Source organism: Hyaena hyaena, unplaced genomic scaffold, assembly GCF_003009895.1.
Source record: "Hyaena hyaena isolate Hyena2069 unplaced genomic scaffold, ASM300989v1 scaffold_107, whole genome shotgun sequence".
Lineage (NCBI taxonomy): Eukaryota > Metazoa > Chordata > Mammalia > Carnivora > Hyaenidae > Hyaena > Hyaena hyaena.
The window spans coordinates 916637-940130 of NW_024080739.1; the positions used below are offsets into that span (position 1 = coordinate 916637).

Below are 23494 nucleotides of genomic sequence, written 5' to 3' on the forward strand. Positions count from 1 at the left end.
GAATTCGTTGATGTTAGAACAGTACAATTTACAGTCAGTATACAATTAAAAATCTGAGGCTACGTACAATAGAATTTCCAGTCCTCACAAACTTTGGCTATAAAAATCTGAGGCTACGTACAATAGAATTTCCAGTCCTCACAAACTTTGGCTATTTCTTTTTTTATAAAGTTAATTTATATTTGAGACAGAAAGAGAGAGAGAGAGAGAACCAGTGGGAGAGGGGCAGAAGGAGTGGGGGACAGAGGATATGAAGCTGGCTCTGTGCTGACAGCAGGCAGCCTGACACAGAGCCTGAACCTACGAACCTCGAGATCATGACCTGAGCCGAAGTTGGGCACTCAACCGACTAAGCCACCCAGGCACCCCACAAACTTTGGCTATTTCTGAATAACCGAGTAAAATGCACACTCAGTTGTTTACCTCAAGAAAAGTGCTTGTTTATTTTCTGTTAATTATACTGTCTCATTTGGTAGGATTTAGAGTATGCAGAAGTAGTGGGCTGGTAATGAGAGGTTTAAAAATTGCATTTTAAGGTAAAAGATTTAGAATTTAACTCTAAAATTGGAAGTAGTAACATTTAAAGCTAGAGTTTAGGCATTGTTCCAGGGTTTTCTGAGACTTACTGTTAATAACTAAAGAAGGGATTTAAAACATAAAGGAATTTTCTTGCTGTTTATTTTTTTTTCCTTTTTTCTTTTTCTTTTTTTTTTTTTCTTGCTGTTTAAATAGGACCCAACCAAGAAAAAAAAATGAATGGTGCAAATATTTGTAACTTTATGGATTTATTGACTAGTTCAGCGTTATATTCCACACGCTTGTTGTATTTGTGTGAATTATGAGGTATATTTTGGTACCTTTTGTCATGTATAAGACTTTATGGGTCTTTTGTAGGGTTTTTTGTTCTCCCATCCTGAGTAATTACAAACCAAGAATGGCTTTTTTTTTAAGTTTTTATTTTTATAATGTTTATTTTTGAAAGATAGAGAGGGAGAGAGAGACAGAGCATGAGTGGGGAAAGGGCAGAGAGAATGGGGAAGGGGCAGAGAGAGGGAGAGACACAGAATCCGAAGCAGGCTCCAGGCTCTGAGCTGTCAGCACAGCACAGGGCTCCAACTCACAAGTGTGAAATCATGACCTGATCTGAAGTCGGATGCTTAACTGACTGACCTACCCGCCCGCCACCAACAATGACTTTCAAGTGCCTTTAGGTACTTTCTTTTTTTTTTTTTTTAATTTTTTTACATGTTTTTATTTATTTCTAGGAGAGAGAGAGAGAGACAGCTTGAGCAGGGGAGGGTCAGAGAGAGAGAGGGAGTCACAGACTGAAACAGGCTCCAGGCTCTGAGCTGGCTATCAGCAAAGAGCCCGATGCGGGGCTCGAACCCACGAACCGCGAGGTCATGACCTAAGCGAAAGTCGGACGCTTAACCGACTAAGCCACTCAGGCGCCCCTTTAGGTACTTTCATCCAGTACATTCATAAATGTTGACCCTTACTTAGGCCTAATCCTTGCTCTGACTGTGATGTTGCTTAAAAACAATTCATTTCAGGGTGCCTGGGTGGTTCAGTCGGTTAAGTATCAGACTCTTGATTTCATCTCAGGTCATGATCTCACCATTCCGTGCAGTCAAGCCCCACCTTGGGCTCCACTGCTTGGGATTCTCTCTCTCTCTCTCTCTCTCTCTCTCTCTCTCTTTCTCTCCCTCTCTGTCCTCCCTCCCCCAAATAAATAAACAACCCCAGCTCATTTCTCATTGGAAGACCATCTTTAGAACCACTCAGAGGAGAGGGGTGATGAGGCCTTTTTGTTGGGATAGGAACTCAGATAAGAATTTAAACCTTCAGAGTGTAAGTGTCTTTAAAATGCTACCTTCTTTTCCCTACTCATTAGGAATATACACTCTCTCTTTTCTGGGAAGCCTTCCCATCTCTCAGGCTCCATAGGTCCCTATCATCTAACACCCATGGTGCCCTGGGCTTCGCTGCAACCCTCAATTCACTGGGAAGCCCTTTTATGGTGGGTCTTCCTCACCAGCGTGTGAGCTCCAGGAGGTCCTCATTGCATCTGCCGTGTCTCCCACTCTGCTCCTCGTGGCTGGCACATGTGGAAGCTCAACAAGTGAATAAATGAGTGCCCCAGTCTGTGGACTGTTAGGAACAAGTTTACCCATTAAAATAAGAGGTGGAGAGGGATTCCCAAGTGGCTCAGTTGATTAAATGTCCGACTGTGGCTCAGGTCATGATCTCACAGCTCATGAGTTCCAGCCCTGTGTTGAGCTGTGCTGACAGCTAGGAGCCTGTAGCCTGGTTCACATTCTGTGTCTCCTTTTCTCTGTCCCTCCCCCACTTGCACTCTGCCTCTCTCTCTCAAACATAAATAGACATTAATACAAATTTTTTAAAAATTTTTTGTTAAATTCAAGTTTGCTTCTATTAGAACTAGAGCTATATATGATTTCTGTATGGAGATTCCTTAAACTGTTGTTTAGGTAAAATACCATGTATTTCTTTCTCATAGCAACAGTATAGATAGGACACAGTGGAATGTAGTAAGGAGTCACCACAGCCTTTATGGTAGATGTGCTGTATTTCACTGGCTATACCTGGAGGACAAAAACATTATTAGCATCTATTTGTAGGTACATATTAAAAAATAGAAAGTGATCAAGGCCAGGTGGTACCACAGCAGATTTTAATATGCAAAGTGGGAACACGGAAGAGTTTTAGAGTTCTTTTAGGGAGCCGTAACCGAGTCTGTTTAGAGTATGGAGTGGAACATGGGTAATAAGGAAAGTGGGAGCCAGGGTACAGTTGGGGGTGGTAATGAGAAAGGCCATCCAGATTTTCAGATGATTGGATTATTCCTCTCTCAGGGATGGAGACCTGGGTAGTTTTAGGTAGTTTTGTATTAAACTCAGTATTTTATATGGCATGGATAGGTAATTGTATAATTCTGTTTGGGGGAAAAATGCCATTTAAGTCTTATTTAGAGATAAGTGAAATTGATCAGAAGAATTGTTAAGACAAGAATCAGTCTCCAACAGGTATCTATTATCTGTCCGAGATAAAGAATCAAAGGATCTCTTACCCACCACATGGGATAGCACAGTAGGGAGAGAGCCGAAGGTGCCACCACTTTCCAACCCTGCCTGCCTTTCACATTGTCCCCTACAACCAGGATTCTGTGACAGGTTGGGCTTAGGTTCCCACTGACCTTGTTCATAAAAGAGACGGGGTATCTTTCCAACACTGGGCCCAAAGTGACAGTGACCCTTATTCTCTCAGAGAGTCTCAGTAGGGAGTCTGAAGACCCCTGAGCCTCAAGGATGTGGCAGAGAGGGCTACGCAGGAAGGATTCCCAGGGATAGAAAAGAGGAACATTGAAAATACAGTTTGGAACCAAGTAACCAGCTTGATAGCCTTATAGATCTGCTGTACTTCTGGCCTGCATCCCAGCCCACCCACCTTGTTAGTGAGTGCCTGATTTGTTTGGCTGGCAGAGCCAAATTAATGGCCATAGATGCCCCCCAATGTAAAAACATATATACTTAGGGATTATGTTGCTTAGCAAGTTATTCTTCACACAGGTGGTGGTCACTAAATACTTGTTGCAGGTGGTTGCCTCTCTTTTTTTCCACCTGATAGTATTTCAAACACAATTCTTGATGGAGCCTACACTTATGACCAGCAAATAGAAAATAAAAATAAGCCAGTGTTGGGAAGCCTAAACAGTGAGGTCCTGGGATCATCCCAGAGTATGGAGCCTCCATCGTCATGATGTTTTTTGTCATTTTTTATTTTACTTGGAAATGGTATTAGTACATGATTCTAAAGTGGTGAATTTTTTTTTAATTAAAAAATTTTAATGTTTATTTATTTTTGAGAGAGAGAAGACAGACACAGAGAGAGCGCAAGCCGGGGAGTGGCAGAGACAGACCAAAGAAACACAGAATCTGAAACAGGCTCCAGGCTCTGAGTTGTCAGCACAGAGCCCAATGTGGGGCTCAAACTCATAGACCGTGAGATCATGACCTGATTTGAAGTCGGATGCCCAACAAACTGAGCCACCCACGCACCCCTAAAGCAGTGAATTTTAATGAAGCAAAAAACTTTACTTGGAAGTGTTTGGGGTTTTTTCTCACCAAAGAGAAAATGGGAGTTTCTGAGACAGTTGGAGTTTCTTTGCTCTGTTATCTCTTACCCTGGTATGGAATGATCAAATTTCACATCTCTGGGTTGCTAGGAGACAGGCAGCCTATCTCATAGATACTGGCGTGTAAGATCTCTTTATTCTTTGGACTTCTGTATTTCTCAGAATTGTCATGTTTCTTTTCTAAACCCTAAATTATGCAGAGGTAACATGATTATATGACCCAGCTCAGGAAATATAAAACGGGTCAAAAATACCAAGCTAAGTTTAAATAAAGAACATTACTGGCTGCAGTATATTAAGGCAACATTCTTGTGAAGTCCATATTTGACTCTGTTTTTGCTGCTGACTCTTTTGTGACATTCTCAGGGCACAAAAGTGGTTATGCGGGAGTAGCCTGAGAATACCCTATCTCGAGGTTCATATGATGTTAGAAGTATTGCAAGTAGGAGCGCCTGTGTGGCTTAGTGGGTTGAGACTCTGAGTTTGACTGAGGTCATGATCTTGCAGTTCATGACTCTGAGCCCCGTGTCGGGCTGGATGCTGTCAGCGCAGAGCCTGGTTTGGATCCTCTGTCCCCCCTCCTCTCTGCCCTTCTCCCACTTGTGTGCTCTCTCTCTCTCTCTCGGAAAAAAAAAAACCATAAAAAAAAAAAAGTATTGCAAATGAGCCATGGCCCCCAGGAGCTCAATTTATATATTTTTAAAAAATACTATCCCAGTGTCTTTTTTTTTTTTTTTTTTTTTTTTANCTCTCGGAAAAAAAAAAACCATAAAAAAAAAAAAGTATTGCAAATGAGCCATGGCCCCCAGGAGCTCAATTTATATATTTTTAAAAAATACTATCTCAGTGTGTTTTTTTTTTTTTTTTTTTTTTTTAAATTTGTGTGTGAGAGAGAGCTTGAGCAGGGGAGAAGTAGAAAGAGAGGGAGAGAGAATTCCAGGGGCACTTGGGTGGTTGGTTAAGTGTTCGACTTCAGCTCAGGTCATGATCTCAAGGTTCATGAGTTCAAGTCCCACATCGGGCTCTGCACTGACATTGTGGAGTCTGCTTCAGATTCTCTGTCTCCATCTCTCTCTGCCCCTTCCCTGCTCTCTGTCTCTCAAATAAATAAATACATTTTTAAAAAGAGAGAGAGAGGGAGAGAGAATCCCAAGCAGCTTCTGTGCTATCACTGTGGAGTCTAATGCAGGGCTTCATTCCGTAAACATTGAGCTGAAATCAAGAGTCAGACACTTAAACTGCCTGAGCCACCCAGGTGCTCCCAGGAACTCTAACTAATTTACTGATTTGTTGTCCCAGAATCACATGGCTTTACTATAGCTAAATCGTCCTATATGCTTTCTTTAAAAGGAAAATTTTTTATTTATTCATTTTGAGAGGGAGCAAGCGGGAAGGGGCAGAGAGAGAGGGAGAAAGAGAATCCCAAGCAGGCTCTGCACTGTCAGCATGGAGCCTGATGTGGGGCTCGAACCCACGGAACTCAAAATCACGACCTGAATTGAAACAAAGAATTGGATGCTTAACCGACTGAGCCACCCAGGCGCTCCTGAATACATCGCAGTATTAATCAAATATTTTGTTAGCTTCTGATTTTGAATCACATAACGATTGGAGACTGAGATGGTGAGTTAAAATTTAAGGAATTAGGGAGCTCTACTGCATGTTACCACAGGTCAGGCTCTCTGTTTTCCTGTCTCAAAGATAGAGGTTTTTTGTAACAGTCGGTTTAGAAGGCCGTGTATTTTACGAGCGGCTCGGTTGGTTCTCTACACTGGGCTGGCACATAGCAGGAACCAGGTCAGTTGTATCTGTAAATACAGTAATTACTTTCCAGATTGGCCCCCCTTCTCAGCCAGTTCTCTTTTTAAATGATCTGTAGTGTATTGTCACACTGTAAGAATCAAATCAGATGTCTTTGTTTTATGAAGATGAGTTTGGGTGGACTGTCCAGATTGGCTGTAAATAACTTACACCTTCACTGTGAGTTATATGGAGTAACTGGGGTTGTAGATTTGACCGAGGAGGTCTCTGAGATAGGAAAGAGGGAGATTTACTGATGGAGGTTATATGTAGAAATATGTAGAATTTAATGTTTTCATAAATGTCTCAATTTTTTAAGATTTAATTTCTACATGCAAGCTGAATATAATGGTAAACCTTGGTTTGCTGTAATTTATATTTGTTTCAACAGATGACTATTAGATTTTTTTTCTAACTTAAAAAATTGAATGAGTGGTAAATGTTCATTACAAAAAATTCAAATATATGTATAAACAACAGAAAGGGAAAAAATTCCCTTATGATTGTATCAACTAGAGATAAACAGTGTAAACTGTAGGTGTCTATCATTTTAACTTTCTTGTCTTCAGTATCTGTCTTTCAGAACCAAATTATGTTATACCCATTCAAGCCATCAAATTTTATTTTTATGGGTGATTAGTAATCCTTTGTGAGATAAGCTATGATTTATTTAATAAGTCCCCCATGATTGGAATTTTGGTTGTTTCTGTGTTTTGCCACAGTAACATTAATATCTACCTTTTTTTGCCCCTGAGAGAGAGAGACAGAGACAGAGAGACAGAGAGAGAACGAGAGAGAGAGAGAGCGAGCATGAGTGGGGGAAAGACAGGCAGAGAGAGAGAGACAGAGACAGAATCCAAAGCAAGGTTCCAGGCTCTGAGCTGACAGCACAGAGCCAGATGCAGGGCTTGAAGTCACAAGCTGTGAGATCATGACCTGAGCCAAAGTCATTTAACCAACTGAGCCACCTGGGCTCTCTGAGAGTAGAGTACTTTGTAAAGGATTTGTATGTTTTAAGGTTTTTGAAACACATTGCCAGATAGCTTTCCAGAAAGCTATTCCAGAAAGCCTATTCCAGTTTTCCGTTTCTTCTCTAATTTATATTTGGATTAAAATGTGGAATTTTTATTTAGTTGCAGAATGAGGAAGAGCCTGGAGAGCCAGAACAGGCTGTAGGTGATGCTCCTCCACCTTACAGCAGCATCTCTGCAGAGAGTGCAGGTAGGTAACCCGCAAGGTGACTCTTGAACTCTCGAAATGCGCTTAGCCAGAGACTTGTCCAGTATGTGTTTGTCTTTGCCTTAGCTTCAGCTTTCCTTAACAAGTCTTTGACCTTGTTTGTGGTTTGTAGCCAAAAGTGGAAAAAACTCATGTTACCGTTCTGAAAAACACTGAAAACTCCATTTCAGTATGGTTATGGAACTCAATTTCATTCCAGTAGACCCTTCATAAAAAGGAAGTGGAAATTCAGGAACTAGGTGATCACCTGATTTTTATTCTTTTTGTAGTTTTCTCATTAATTGTTTTGCTCTTTGTGATTTTAGTGCCTATGACCTGGAACATAGTACATTTGGTTGATTTCTTTTGTGCTAGTAAATTCTTAATTTAAAAAAAAAGAGACTAGAAGTCTCTCAGTTCTTTCATAATGTCCCTCATAGTTCAAGCCCTCCTTGAATAATCTTTCATCTTCACATTTTATGCCAGATTATCTATTTAATTTTCATATATATATATATATATATATATAGAAGAGATGGGGAAAAGAAAGAAAATCCCAGTAGTTGACTTTGGTAGTTTAAAGCTTCCTGATAAGCAGTTGTACTTTAATTGCTGAAAACTGATCAGTTTCGATGGAACCTCTTCATTTTCTTTAAAAGAGAAAGGTGGCGTGAAATGGTTCATGGTGCCACCATTGAACCCATCCTACTGCCAGGGTAGATAGGCAAGTTGAAGACAGCAGTTATCCAAACAGCCTCATAATCCTTTTCAATACAGTATTTGGGGCTCTTGTCAGTTGATGTGGGATTAATTTTGTTGGTAGTCTCTGTGGCCCTGAGGCTGCCATTATGATTAAAAAGAACACGGGTCATAAAGCTCCTTACCTCTACTCTGGCTTCAAATTTTGAACCCTGTGTCATTGTATTAATTAAGATTCTTTTATTTGTAAGCATCTAGAAACTAACAATACGGACTTCAGGTTTTTGAAGAATTCTAGGGTGTCTCCTGGAATCAAATTAAGATGCAAACACCAAAGCCACACCGTATTTACTCATTTCTACCCAGACTATAAGTACTGGTTATCCATTAAATACATCCACTGAAAATTTAACTCACTAATAAGTTTGGTTCCTGTTTTATTAATGATAAAAGTCCTTTATATTTAGCTACCCCAAATCATTAAGAGGTAATTTATTTCTGAATATTTGAGTTCGTGCTTTCTGTAATTATAAAAACTTAACAATCATTTTCGATACAGATCTTCTCAAACACTTCCCTCCCTTATTCACTTATATCTCATATTCTTTGTTTAAATCTTTTCTTGTGATTTAGGGATTGCGATCAGAAACATTGTCTGGAAGGTATTCTATTCCATAGTAATGCCTTTATTCACTGAGATTTGTAGAACTTTGATTCAAGAATCAAATTCTCCCTTAGCTGTCAGATAGTATTTCCCATAGCTGTCCTTACAAAGTCCCTTTAATCTTTCTCTTTTGTTTTTGTTAATCTTGCTGTGGGTCTCAACAGCAAATACCAAAGCTTCTTGAGATTGGGGATAAAGTGGAGGTAAACTACTTCTAGAATAGAGCCTGAAGAATAGTGTCATGCATAACTGTATAAAGTTAGTCTCTCGTCTAATTACATAGAGGCCTTTAAAACAAACAAATAAAATACATAAATAATATATAATACATAAACATAAAATAAAATAAACAACCAAACTTTTAACTTCCTGAGTCTCTACTGAGCTTTGTGAGTTTCAGATAAGTGAAGTTTCAGGGAAATCTGTTTTTAGGGATCATAAGTTACTCAAGAACATTAATTTTTTGTTTATGAACTGGGATTTTCCATTACTTTTTTGAAAAAGAAACCTCAAAAATGGTTTAAATGGCCTTTCCCCCCTTTGTTGTTAAAATTAACATTGCTGTGGTTTTTTTTAGATAAATGCTGACTGTGTGTACCTGTTAGTCCGTTTATGAGGAAAGCGATTAGAAACAAAATGACGCATGTTGGTAGGGGAAAAAAGAGCACAAATCATTGTTTTGCACACTCTACCTATTTTCATTTGTGGTATATAAATTGAACAGTCTAACAGATACTGGCTGTTTGTTGTTGTGAATTGTACTAGATAAACTTGAAAGATTGTCATTAAACTTTTCTTGGTAACCTAAAATTATAGGAGTATGTGTATTGAAGGAAAATAAACATGTTCTTAATTTTCTTCAACTTAAGGTAGTAGATATCAGTTTTATTCATGTATTCAGAATTACTATGGCAGTGGGCTAATTTAAATTGTACATTTCTGTTTGTAATAACAGTTTGATTTGATGAGAAATAAAAAGAAATTTGATAGAAGATTATGCAGTGTTTTAGAATGTACATATTTATGTATTATACTACTATATATGTTTGTATTACATTGATGTATGTATTATAACGTATGTGTGTGCATGTATTTTAAAAAGCAGTTTTAACATGGAAAAAACAACTTGGATTAGGTGGCAGCTTTAGTTTCAGTAACACATTTTCCTATATTCTAAAAGCTTTAATATTTCATTTTTCACATTTAGATTTGTATTCCATCTGATACTGTTTTTTTCTGTTTAGTGTAAGATAGTGGTCAAGGTTAATTTGTTTTTCTGTATGGATAGGCAGTTGGTATAGCACCATTTATTAAAAAGACCGCTTTTTCTCCCCGGTCCTGCGGTGTCACCTTTGTTGTAAATCAGGTGACCATATATGTGTGGATCTGTTTCTGGACTCCGAGAGAGAGAAAGAGAGAGAGAGAGAGAGACAGACAAACAGACAGACATAGCATAAGCAGGGGGGAGGCAGAGAGAGAAGGAGACAAAGAGTCCGAAGCAGGCTCCAGGTTCCAAGCTGTCAGCACAGAGCCCGACACAGGGCTTGAACCCATGAACTGTGAGATCATGACCTGAGTCAAAGTCAGATGCTTAATGGACTGAGCCACCCAGGCGCCCCTGGACTCAGTATTCTGTTCTTTGGTCTGTTTATGATCCTTATGCCCATCCCCTACTGTTTTAATTGTACAGCTTTATAATCTTGATATCTGGTAATATAGGTCCTTCAGACTTAACTACTTGCTTCTTTAAGACTGCTTTGGTTTTTCTTGGCCTTTTGCATTTCCATATACATTTTACAATTAAGTAGGCTTGTCAGTTTCCATAAACTGTAACAAAACAAACAGTAATTCTCCTAGAATTGTAGTTGGAATTGCCCTGAATCTGGGGATCAGTGAAGAGCATTAACATTTTTATAATATTGCTTCCAGTCTGTAAACATGATACATCTCTCCATCTAATTAAGCTCTTCTTTAATTTCTCTTAGTAGTATTTCGTAGGTTTCGACATTGAGAACTTGCATATCTATCACTCTATCACTAGATTTACTCCTCATGTTGTTGTAAAAAATGGTCCATAGATAATTTTACTTTCTATTTGTTGCTGGTATATGGAAGTACAATTGATGGTTTCTATCCATTCAGAGACTTTATTTGCAGAAACTTTGCTAAATTCCTATATTAAGTCTAATAGCTTATCTGTAGATGCTCTTGAATTTTCTAGGTCTATAATCATCGTCCATGATTAAGAACAGTTATTTCTTCTCTTCTAATACCTCTGTCTTGTATTTCCTTTTCTTGCCACATTACAGCAACTAGTAGAGTCTTAAAGGTTATGTTTGATTAGAAGTAGTGAGAGTAAGCATTTTGGTCTAATTCTCTAATCTTAGGGGAGAAAGCTTTTAAAAAATTTACAGTTAATTATGATATTGACTCTAGGTATTTTGTAGAGGCTAATGATCAAATTAAGCATGTTTTCTTTTATTCCTAATTTGTTAAGTGTTTTTATTATCAGTAGGTGATGAATTGTGTAAAGTGCTTTTTCTAAAATGTCCATGTGAATACAATAAAATTTTACTTCTTTTTTCTGTTAATGAGGTGAATTGTATTGAGTGATGATTTCAGTAATATATTACAGTAAAATTGGAAGTTAGTTACAATTAACCAGAGGAAGGAAAAAAAGAAAAATGATAATCTTGATGAACTATACGACTTTTTTTCAAAATGCTTGTTTTTTAAAAAATGGTGTAGAAATTTAATAGTTTTTTAAATAGATCTTTTCTAATAAATATTGAGTTCCTTATAATAGGAGTTAATGAGAATGAAGATACATTAAAAAGAGGAGATAAAAGATTTAATTTAGATAAATGAGGGCTCTGTAACTGAATTGTTTACCTTAGGCACAGCATAGAAAACAGTACATGTTCAAACTAATGGGTAAGAATCAAAGTGCCAGAATAAACCTGTAAGAAATGAATTTCAACTTTTTTATTAAGTTGGCTTTCCTCTTTATAAATGGAGGAAATTATGGTACAGCTTACAGACACGCAGGTGATATATTTTTGTCTTAAATGTTGTCTTTATGCCACTGCTAGTATTGAGTGCCTTTTGTGAACGTACCATGTAACAGTTGAAAAGAGTGTTTGGAGGCATTTGGTAGGGAAGGTACAGTGAAGTAAATGAATCTGTCTAAATAATTAAAAGGTGGATAAATTTAAAAATCATCCTCAATCTCTTATATTCTTATATAAACAGTTCGATTCAGTTATTCTATATGTACTCTTAGAGACACGGCAGGTTTTTGTTTCCCAGAGTGAGTGGAAATCATCTTTTTCTGAGTTTAGCTAATGGTCAGGTAATTGTGACTTCCTTTTTATTCTGCAGCGTATTTTGACTACAAAGATGAATCCGGATTTCCAAAGCCTCCATCTTACAATGTGGCAACAACACTGCCCAGTTATGATGAAGCTGAGAGAACCAAGGCTGAAGCTACTATCCCCTTGGTTCCTGGAAGAGTAAGTCTAATTTACCATGTTACTTGCTGGCTGCTTGATGGGAATTAGGTTCTCTTCATTACCCACTTTTGATATATTACTTATGATTGTACTAATTCATAAAAGTAGAGTTAGTTTTTTATTTAAATTTTAGTTAACATGCAATGCAATATTGGTTTCACGTGTACAAGTCACTGATTTGCCACTAACATATAGCACCCTGTGCTCTTCACAGCAGGTGCCGTCCTTAGTACCCATCACCTATCTAGCCCATCTCCCACCCACCTCCTCTGTCAACCCATAGTTTGGTCTCTATCATTAAGAGTCTCTTGTGGTTTGTTTCCCTCTTTGTCCCCCTCCTATATGTTCATCTGTTTTGTTTCTTAACTTCCACATATGAGTATTTGTCTTTCTCTCATTGACTTACTTTGCTTACATAATACATTCTAGCTCCATCTATGTGGCTAGACACACACCTACCACATCTTGAGTCATTCATCAGTCAGTGGACATTTGGGCTCTCTCCATAGTTTGGCTATTGTTGATAATGCTGCTATAAACATGGGGGTGCATGTGCTCATTTGAATTTGTATTTTTGTATCCTTTGGGAAAATACCTAGGAGTGCAACTCCTGTATTGTATGGTAGTTCTATTTTTAGTTTCTTGTACAGCTGTTTTTGAAAAACAAGTACTATTTTCTTTTGAGATAATAAACTCTTAACTCTTCCAGAAAATGATGTAGGAAAAGGTACAAACCAGCAAAAAATCACTAGTCATCCCAGCTTAAATTTTCCCTATATATCTCCTTCTACCACCATTTTCTCAGTTCTCCTGCCCTAACTGAATTGTCTTAGAGCAAGGGCTGATTTAGGAGATACACTGACTTTGCTTTGATCTACACACTTCATATTTTGGTATTAGGTAGATAAGGAGACTTATGGAGAGAACAAGTTGAACTTGATAGAATTAAACGTATAAAACTTATAACAGGGCCCCAGCAATTGTCTAGATGAGCCTCCTGCCACCAGCAGTCCAGATCACTCCTCTGTCTGTGAGGACGTAGTGAATTCAGATCCCATAGCTGGGTATGATGAAAGCCAGTGGGAGATTTTGTTCTTGATGTCAGACCTGCAAGTGACTAGATGTGGTTTCATAAATACTCATCCTGGTTCAAGCTGATGCCCGTAGGGCCTTGGGCCACCTACTGGGAAAATGCAGAGTAGGGGCGGTCAGGGTTCCAGACGCATCCCAAGAGGAAACTAGAGTGAACAGTAAGAACAAAAGCAGCAGTTTAACCTGGGCAGTGGCCCCAGAAGGCCAGGCCTTAGGGTAGAGGCCTGTTGACAGACTGTACCTACTATGAGGAGTGGGGTTCCTAAAACCACTGCTTGATAGAAATAGTAGTTTATAAGCCTAGTCTAGGCTGACTCCGTATGGTAGTGTGTGCTCAGTTCTTGTAGTTGCCAGGGAGAAACTACCAAACTTCAGGGGGCTCCTTGTCTAAGGGCAAAACAGTCTTCGTACAATACTGGAAGTGAACCCACATGCTTGGCATGTGCTCAGTTTCTATTATCTTATTTCCAGTCCTCACAGCAGCCTTGCAAGGAAGAGATGATATTATCCCCATTTTACAAATGCAAAAGGTGAGCCCAGAGATGTTAACTAATTTGCCCCGGATCATAATATCATAATAGGTAATAAGTAGCATAGGTGAGAGTCATACCCAGGAGTTCTAGACTCCAAAGTCCTGTGTGTATTCAGTAGTTCTCTTAGACTATACGGTAACTGTCCCATGGAAATAGACCAGGAGATTAGCTCTAATTAATAACAGAACTCCTTAGAATACTTTCATTTGACAAGTGTACCTATTTAGGAACTCGTTAAACATTATTTAGCAAACATTGACCACTTTTTTTTTCAATATTTATTTTTGAGGGGGAGAGAGAGACAGACAGAGCATGAGCAGGGAAAGGGCAGAGAGAGGGAAACACAGAGTCTGAAGCAGGCTCTAGGCTCTGAGCTGTCAGTCAGCACAGACCCTGATGTGGGGCTCAAACTCACAAACTGTGAGATCATGGCTTGAGCCAAATTCAGATGCTTAATTGACTGACCCACTCAGGCCCCCCTAGACCACTTTTTTATATAGTGTGCTATGTATTTTGTAATGGATAGGTAGAAAGCTTTGAATAAAGCAGTACTCTTACTATATAAGAACTTAAAGATAGCTGGGGAAAAGGCCCCCAAATACCAATATCTAAGCAGCACAGGTGTAGTGAGCATTAAGAACTGTGACTTCTTACTGTGTGATTGTGGGGGAGATGGTATTTGAAGTGGGCCCTGAGTTTTGATGGATAAGAACATTCCAGAGGGAAAAGCCCAGAAAGCAGACCTGAATTTAGCCCGGTGTAGAGCAGAGTCTATGAATGTAGTAATTGATTTTGCTTGGACAAAGAGTGTGTGACCAGACTATAGGTTGGAGAATGTTTTGAATGCTAGGATAAGGCATTTAGACTTACATGTGGGTCACACAGAATCTTTGAAAGTTTTTGAGCAGGGATATAAGACAGGTAACGTGTCTTAGAAACATTAACCCAGCAATAGTTTTTAGCAGGAATCCGATAGTAAAGATACCAAGGACAGGAAAAACAGTTAGAAGGCACCCACAAGGAGCACCTGGGTGGCTCAGTTGGTTAAGCATCAGACTCAAGGCACCTGCAGTATTACTAGAAATTACTTCCATGTCTTTCTGTAGTATATCTTTGAGTATTTATGCAAAAAAACCCAATTAGTTTCTAGTTAGGCACAGTTTTATTTTTCCTAATATGAAGTCAGAAACTGGTAGTCAGTATTTTAAAAAACAAAACAAACACATTCTTGTAAAGATTTCTTTCCTTCCTTCCTCCCTTCCTTCCTTCCTTCCTTCCTTCCTTCCTTCCTTCCTTCCTTCCTTCCTTCCTTCCTTCTTTCCTTCCTTCCTTCGAGGGTGCAAGTGAGCGAGAGAGAGAGAGAGAAGCAGGGCTTAGCTGAAACAGGGCTTGAACTCACCATGAGAAGATGACCTGAGCCGAAGTCAGATTCTGAGCCACCCAGGTGCCATTCCTTTTTTTTTTTTTTTAAGTTTGTTTTTTAAGTTTGTTTATTTTGAGAGAGAAAGCGCTAGTAGGGTAGCAGCAGAGAGAGAGGGAGGGGGAGAATTACAAGCAGGTTCCATGCTGTCATCAGCACAGAGCCAGATGCAGGGCTCAAACCCATGAACTGTGAGATAATGACCTCAGTCAAAGTCAGATGCTTAACCAACTGAGCCACCCAGGTGCCCCTCTTGTAAAAATTTCTAATAGGGAGGAAATGTGTTAAGTTTGAAATGGAAACTGCCTCTGACATTTCCGTTTCTCCAGTACACCCTCCCTTGGTGAACCATAGTTTGTTACGGATTTCCCAGCCCCATTCTGTCTGTGTAGGATGAGTTTGGATTGTCCCTAGAGGTTTTTTTTTTTTTTTTTTTTTTTGCATTTGAGGAACCTTCATTGGACTGTGTACAAATGTAGCTTTTACTTTTAAGTGTATATTCATATATTTTTCAATATTTCAACACATAAGGTACATCATTTGAAAAGGTGGGGCACATGGTTCATGTTGGTGAGGATCCTGTTCCTCTTAGACTTGGATTAATATGTTTTCAAGGTAGGATGGAGAGGATCCTGTCTGCTGGTAAGTGTGGGAGTGAGGTTGTTTCAGACCTATATGCTAATACGAACAAAATGGTTATGGAGGGGAACACTGGGCAACCCCATAGCCTCTTCATGTGTGATCATGCTACCCTTTTTCTCCCATGTCTCAAAAAAGCATTTGAACTCCTTAATTGGGTCCTAGGTTACTAATATCTAGGTCCTTAGCAGGTACTGGATCACTCATTCTAGAATGTAAGCCAAATATATATCTTTTCTTTAGATATATTTGAATGAATACTTCTCTTTGAACTTTATAATTTTTGAAGTGTATTCTTAAAGAATTTGGGTTATAAAATGAACAATTCATTTAGAAAGCTATAGAGATAAAAGAAAGATTTGCTTCTTCTCTAATTTTACTTAAAAGACAAAATGAAATTTTTAACACATACTGAACTTTAATGCCCATCGTTTTAAATTGAGCCAAAGCAGTAAATTTTCTCCTTGGTACTCACTTTTATCCCTTTCCTTATTTTTCCTGATGCCTTTCATTTGCCTACAAAGAATGCATTTTGAATTTACTTTGCTCTTTTCGTTTAGGATGAAGACTTTGTGGGTCGGGATGACTTTGATGATGCTGACCAGCTGAGGATAGGAAATGATGGGATTTTCATGTTAACTTTTTTCAGTAAGTAAATACACATAGCAGAACCACCTCTTACCAGCCAGAGCGCTTTGCAGTATGGCCGTATCTGACTGAATTAAAATGACTAGTTGAACTAATATTTTTAATACATTGTATGTATTTGATGCCTTTTACTCAGGCATTTTTCTTAATACATTTTTCTTAATATTCCTTCTGTCTGTCTTATATCTATAGAAAATATAATTGAAGTAGTTATTGGGATGCTGTATTTTTACATGAGTGAAATAAGCCTCATCTTTTAGGTCTGCAAGGATCCTTAGCATTACTCCTACTCAGACCTGACCTGTAGAGTAGGAATTAAAGGCCTTAGTCTGATGGATTTTTTCCTTTTTTGGCAAGCTTCTAATTTCTGACAGATCAAAGTTAGCTGATTTTTTTTCCCCTCCTTGATATTATTTTACATTCATCTCTCCATGAGTGTCACTTTGAAGTGAGCAACCATTTTTTTAATTTGCTGTATTAAAAAGGTAACATATAAAGGAAATATTTAGAGGTGGCGTTATGTAGCTGTCAAGATTCATAGAAGTAGGACGATGAATAACTTGAATCAGATCATTTTACTTACTGAAGTGTAACACATAAAAGGGCACAAGTCATATGTATACAGTTTGGTGAATATTAAGGCATTTTTGAAAGTGAATAGCAATAGACAGAATAGTGTAACACCTGGTATTGAGAGAAAATGTTTTCTTGTTTGCATTTGGGAGGAAGACAGAGAATGGATGTTTTCTGGAGGTAGGGGAAGTGTTATGGTAGGTGGGCTGAGCTATCTTTTATCTTTGGAAAAGCCCATTAAGCAAAATCAAGTGTAGAAGGCACTCTGGCCACAATAACAGGACCTGTCTGACATGTTTTTTTTTTCCTTCTCTGCCTGTACAGTGGCATTCCTCTTTAACTGGATTGGATTTTTCCTATCTTTTTGCCTGACCACCTCAGCTGCAGGAAGGTATGGGGCCATTTCAGGATTTGGTCTCTCTCTAATTAAGTGGATCCTGATTGTCAGGGTAAGTTGTCTACCAGAAAAGATAGACTCTGAAGAGAAATAAGAAGTAGAGTAACTTTGAATATTTGATTTTTTTTTCATGTGTTGTTGCTTTGCATTATCTGTACATTTAAAATGATTTTAGGTTTGTCTTTATTCTGGTTTCATGAAGTTGAACCTAAATCATTTGCAGTTGGCTGTTCATGCAAGTTTTACACTTAAATCTAGTGAATATTGGTGATCCCAAGACATCTATCTTACAGGTTGTTCACAGGTTATTTTCTCTGCTTTTAATGTTTATAATAGGATAATATATGTGTTTGTTCTGAAATGAGCTATTTTATGATAAAAAGGTAACACTTCTTTGGTGTCTCATTAAAAACAGGCATTCCTCTCATTCTACTAAAGCTTTGGTTTACCTTTCTTCTTCCCTCTTGCCTTCACTTTGTTTCTCCCCCCTTCCTCCCTCTCTTCTGCACTCTCTTCCTCCTTCCCCTCTGGGGTTTATCAGTAGCATCAGTGGTTATGCCAAAATGTCTAGGAGCTGAAACTGTTTAACAAGTGCTCCTCCCTTAGGGCATGTTACTTATCTCTACAGTATATTAGAGAGAAATCCTCAATGATTTGGGAGTTGTCAGGTAGTCACAATTGCCGAAGTAATTTTACTTTAAAAGATCTAGTGTCTTAAAGTATACTGTGATTTCAGGGTAAGTTTACTGCTTTTGTCAGCTTCATAGAGAAAATCAATGTATCTATCATAAATTGGCATTATGAGCTAATTAATAGGTGTTGAGTAATGACTGGAGTTTTTCAAATCTGTTTATTCTAATGAGTTGTTAACATTTTTAGGATTCCAAGTTCCTTTGAGAGCCTGGTAAAAGTTAAGGACTTTTCCTCGAGATGACTAATATATATTCATCTGAGACACGGCCTTCAGGTTGAGAGCCTGAGCCCTAAAGAGGTTTCTCATTCCTTCTAAGTCTTAAATTGTGATTCTATTGGAAAATAAAATGCTATATTTTAATGCTGAAACAGTCTTAAATTCTTGGACATGGAAGCCCCCTGTAGAAAACAGGGATAAAATTAGTTACCAATCTTTTTTTAACTAAAATTTTCAGAGTTAACTAAATTTTAAAACTGAATTAACTGAATCAGCTTGTATCAGGATGGCTTGGTCTGTGAGTAACCGAAAACGGAGCTCAAAATGGCTAAGAAACAGTGGAACAAATTTAGTTCCCATGAAAACAAGTCCTGACGCGGAGGATAGTTAGATCAGTGTGTCAATGACATCATAAGGGATGATAGGTAGTACAGCTGCTCCTCCCTCAGGGTGAAAACGGCCATCGCAGTTGCAGGCATCACAGCAGCAGCCCAGCAGTGCTCAGCAGAAGACAGACAGCTGTTTTTTCTCTGGCTTTGCTCTCCTTGTGCAAGGAGACCATACCACTCATTTCCCATTGTCTAGAATGGGCCAATATTTGCCAAAGGAATCAGATTATTGTGATGTACATAATAAAGCTTGCAAGGTGAAGGCACAGCTGAAAGAATAGGAGCAAAATAATTGGTTTTGGCACTGGCTAAGCAAAGTCAAAAGGTCATCAAAACATATTTCTAGGATAGATAATATGTGGGCCAAAAAAAACACCCCAATCTTTTAAAAAATAAACAGACTTGAACACTTTAACATAAAGAGTCTATAAAGCCAAAATCATATCTCAAGATTGCCTTTCCATGAAAGGAAATGTATCTGCATATATCATAACCATTTCAGGTCATGATATATGTATCATATAAAATATTTTCACTTTAAAAAATTACAGGAGCTAAATGATAGCATTAGTATGCAGAAGTCTTGTGTTTTGTGTGCCCTTATGTTAAAATGTATAATTATATTTGCTAAGCTATTGTAATATTAATTTGCTTTATTTTTTAGTTTTCCACCTATTTCCCTGGGTATTTTGATGGTCAGTACTGGCTCTGGTGGGTGTTCCTGGTTTTAGGTAAGTGCTTTTAATATAGACAAAGGAGAGAAAAGATATTGTTAAATTTTAGAAGTAAAATTGCTTTTAGTAAACCCTCATCTTGCTCACAATATAGTAGTATACTAGCAATAGTGAGTATGATTTTAAAATATTTCTTAAAGATTTGGTTGTTGTCAACATCAGAGTAACAAGCATGTTAATAAAAGATCTCTAGGTGGTGGGTTTTTCCTAACCCATTCACACCTACATCTCAGGTTTCCCCTGGGTGACCAGTGACTTTATAGTCTGTGAGTATTTTTCCCCTTGAGAGTAATCATGACAAAGGGGTTCCACATGACACTACCCCTTGACCTGAGTGGGGTTGTAAGTATCCACTCCATGGTAGCCACTCGTTTCCACCAGGATTCTGCATCCCGGCCCGTGATGGGGTAACCTCCATCACTGGTCACTTACTACTTTTGGTGCCAAACAGAATGGGAATGAGGAGTGGTTGCTGAATGGGTACAGATTTTTTTTAGGGGTCATAAAAACGTTCTGAAGTGAAGATAATAGTTTTGGTTGTACAGCTCTATATCTATACTAAAATTAAAGCCAGTGAACAGTATACATTAAGCCAATGCACTTTATGATATCTGAATTATATCACCGTAAACGTGTTTTTAAAATGTCTCTTAAGACTCAGAGATGAGGGGCGCCTGGGTGACTCAGTCAGTTAAGCATCCGACTTCGGCTCAGGTCATGATCTCACGGTCCGTGAGTTCGAGCCCCGCGTTGGGCTCTGTGCTGACAGCTCAGAGGCTGGAGCCTGTTTTAGATTCTGTGTCTCCCTCTCTCTGCCCCTCCCTCGCTCACTCTCTGTCTCTGTCTTTCAAAATAAAATAAAAACATTAAAAAAAAAAAAAAAAGACTCAGGAATGAACTCTGAAGGAGGAGTGCCAGGAGAGAGTGATCCATCATTGGGGGGGGGCACACCACCTTCCCCGTGGGTTGTTACAAGAGGTGCGAATTGAATGTAAATAGCTTCTGGTATAGACATACAAAATCCGCCTCACTCCTTCGGTGCCTGGTAAATAAAGGGCAGAGTGAACCCTGCTTGTATATGCATTTTTTAAGAATATAGAGAAATTGAGGGGCGCCTGGGTGGCTTAGTCGGTTAAGCGTCCGACTTTCACTTAGGTCATGATCTCGCGGTTCGTGGGTTCGAGCCCCGCATCGGGCTCTGTGCTGACTGCCAGCTCAGAGCCTGGAGCCTGTTTCAGTCTGTGACTCCCTCTCTCTCTGACCCTCCCCTGCTCATGCTGTCTCTCTCTCTCTTCTAGAAATAAATAAAAATAAAAAAAAATTTAAAAAAAAACATTAAAAAAAAAATATAGAGAAATTGAGTTTAGAGTTGAGAATAGAAAAATTGCTGTATAAAACAAAAACAAAAAAATATATAAAAAGAATTGCTGTAATAGGTAAGGGGATTCTGACACCTAGTGGACAGCGTATGTACAGTTGACAGAAAAAAAATATGACAAAGAATGGGTGTTTTTGTTTTGTTTTTTTGAGAAAAATATTTTATAACTTGTCTTCTTATTTTGGAGTTAATTTTGTTCAAATACTTTTTTGGAACCCAGAAGGTAGGTTTTCATAATGCCTTTCAGTGAGGTTATCAAATGTATATGTTTAGCTCTATCTTATTTTTTATTTCTCTTTTAGACCAATTAGATTCTTTTTTTGTTTTTAATTTTATTAAAAAAATTTTTTTTTAATGTGTTGTTTCTGAGAGAGACAGAGAGAAACAGCATGAGCAGGGGAGGGTCAAAGAGAGAGAAGGAGACACAGAATCAAAAACAGGTTCCAGGCTCTGAGCTAGCTGTCAGCACAGAGCCTGACGCGGGGTTCAAACCCACGAACTGTGAGATCATGACCTGAGCTGAAGTCGGACGCTTAACCAACTGAGCCACCCAGGCTCCCCTAGACCAATTAGATTCTGAATGTACAAAAAGACTTTCATTTGAGCTCTCAAGATTTATGTCTTCTCAATAACAAATGGAAAGTGCTGTATGGAAATCCTTTGGAAATTGCTCATGTTTTGATAACTTTTAGCAGAAAAATGATGAAATTGTGCTATCAAAAGGGATATTTCTGTGGGGAGGGGGTACTTAATACAGGAATTATAAATTCATTCTTGATTTTTCTTTTTTAAATCAGGTTTTCTCCTGTTTCTCAGAGGATTTATCAATTATGCAAAAGTTCGGAAGATGCCAGAAACTTTCTCAAATCTTCCTAGGACCAGAGTTCTCTTTATTTATTAAAGGTATTAAACAAAACTTTATTCTAGTCCCAGTATAATCATGTGATACATTTCCACTTTTTCTCCACATTCAGAATATAGTATGCCCCCTGTAGTAGGAAACATAGAGAAGGTAAGGAAGCCATAGTCCTTGCCTTTTTGGCAGTTTCTAGTTTAGTAAGGAGTGTTTTCATTAAAAGCTGTTGAAAAGGGCAAGTTAGAAAAACTACCATCGGAGGAAACAGTATCTCATGTACTGATGGTATAAAAGAGGCAGGGGTCTTCGTGATCATTGGGAAGCGAGGATATTTGGCTGTGACTGCGGGGTCCAAGATCTTTGACTCTTGAATCCAGAAGCCACTGCTTATTGTTGTACCAGATCCAGAGGATGGTATTGAGAAGGAGCCTTTCAGGTTAATCACTTGGTTCTAATTACATAGGTCCCCCAAATCCCAGAGGTCCAATGGAAAGAAACCATTGTCTGCTTTAGGAACTCCTTTCACCTAGGCCACTTACAAGTCCACCAAGGCTTCCGTCTCTTAAAATTAGTCAGGGAGACTTTCCTGGTGCCCTTCCTCAGGTTCACACTGTGATATCACCACTCTGGTGATAAGGAGGGTTAAACCCAAGGAAAGGAAGGGGAAAAGGGCCTTTTCTCCTCCCTAGATCAGGAGGACTAAGCCCTGCTGAGGCTCCTCTCTGATTCCCATTAGGTTTTTTCCAGAGCTGAGTTCCATCTTCCATCATTAGCTGCAAAAAGGAAGAGCTATGGAATCTTGGGAAAGAGTATACCAAAGAGAGAGTCCCCCTGGTAGCAAGATCTAATAGAACTTTTTGGACTTCCGTTTGTTCCTTTAAGTTTGGGATGGGTGGGTTGTGGAGGGGAAATTTTGAACTACCCTAGCGGCTAGGTTAATTGAAGATCAGACAAGGCTTTGGGTTTTTTGGAGGGTTTTTTGTTTTTTAAATATTTTATTTGAAAGTAATCTCTACACCCAGCATAGCGTTTGAACTCCCAACCCTGAGACCAAGAGTCACATGCTCTTCTGACTGGGCCAACCGGGCACCTCCTGAAGATCAAGCAAGGCTTTGTAAAGGGTGTACCAGTTGAGATCAGTCTTAAGTGATACGTAGAATTTCTACTAGTGGAAATTGGATAGGGTGAGGTAGATTTCAGAATCCCCTAAAAACAGTATGAAGAGTGTAAATAGAGGCAAGGAAATATGGAGCTTGCTCGAGGGACATCAAAGGAGTGTTGAAGGTCAAGACTTCAAAGCCAAGTTGAAACAATGTTTTCAAATACCTTGAATACTAAGCCCATTTGCAGAGGAACTGTAGAATTCATAGAGCAGCCCTTAAAATCCAATGACATGTTGGTTCAGTGCAAGCTAACCCTTTGGGAACAGTAATTTGTTCTCTATTTGCTGTTGGATAGTCATAGTTAACAGAGGTAATTAGATGCTAAGAGTGGAGTTCTTAGTTTTGAAGATTCATGATAGTATCAGGATGTGTGCCTCTCTAGAAAAGAAAGTAGCCACCATAATTAATTTGCCAGGTGATGTGAGGCAGCATTAAAATTTTTTAAGCAACAGGATGCCCGGCTGACTCCATCAGAAGAGCATGCCACTCCTGATCCTGAGGTTGTGGGTTTGAGCCCCATGTTAGGTGTAGAGATTCCTTCAAAACAAAATCTTCTAAAAAAAATAAGCAATAGAATAATATGATGAACATTTCTTGAATATGATCAATTTTTAGACTATGGTATGGTAATAACATTTTTCAGCTTTTTTTGGTATCAGATACTGCATTAAGCACGTCATATGTATAATTAAATGTATTGATGTAAATAACAA

The 23494-nt window shown here is 38.6% G+C and overlaps 1 protein-coding gene across 1 annotated transcript in view; it reads left to right on the forward strand.

Moving 5' to 3' along the window:
- NDFIP1 (Nedd4 family interacting protein 1) overlaps positions 1-23494 on the forward strand; it is a 51476-nt gene that overhangs the window by 21692 nt on the left and 6290 nt on the right. The window contains exons 2-7 of the mRNA XM_039236185.1: positions 7090-7177; positions 11919-12049; positions 16294-16381; positions 17279-17403; positions 19315-19381; positions 21560-21665. Of these exons, the coding sequence (XP_039092116.1) occupies positions 7090-7177; positions 11919-12049; positions 16294-16381; positions 17279-17403; positions 19315-19381; positions 21560-21663 (603 nt within the window). The 3' untranslated portion in view covers positions 21664-21665. The remainder of the gene's footprint in view (positions 1-7089; positions 7178-11918; positions 12050-16293; positions 16382-17278; positions 17404-19314; positions 19382-21559; positions 21666-23494) is intronic.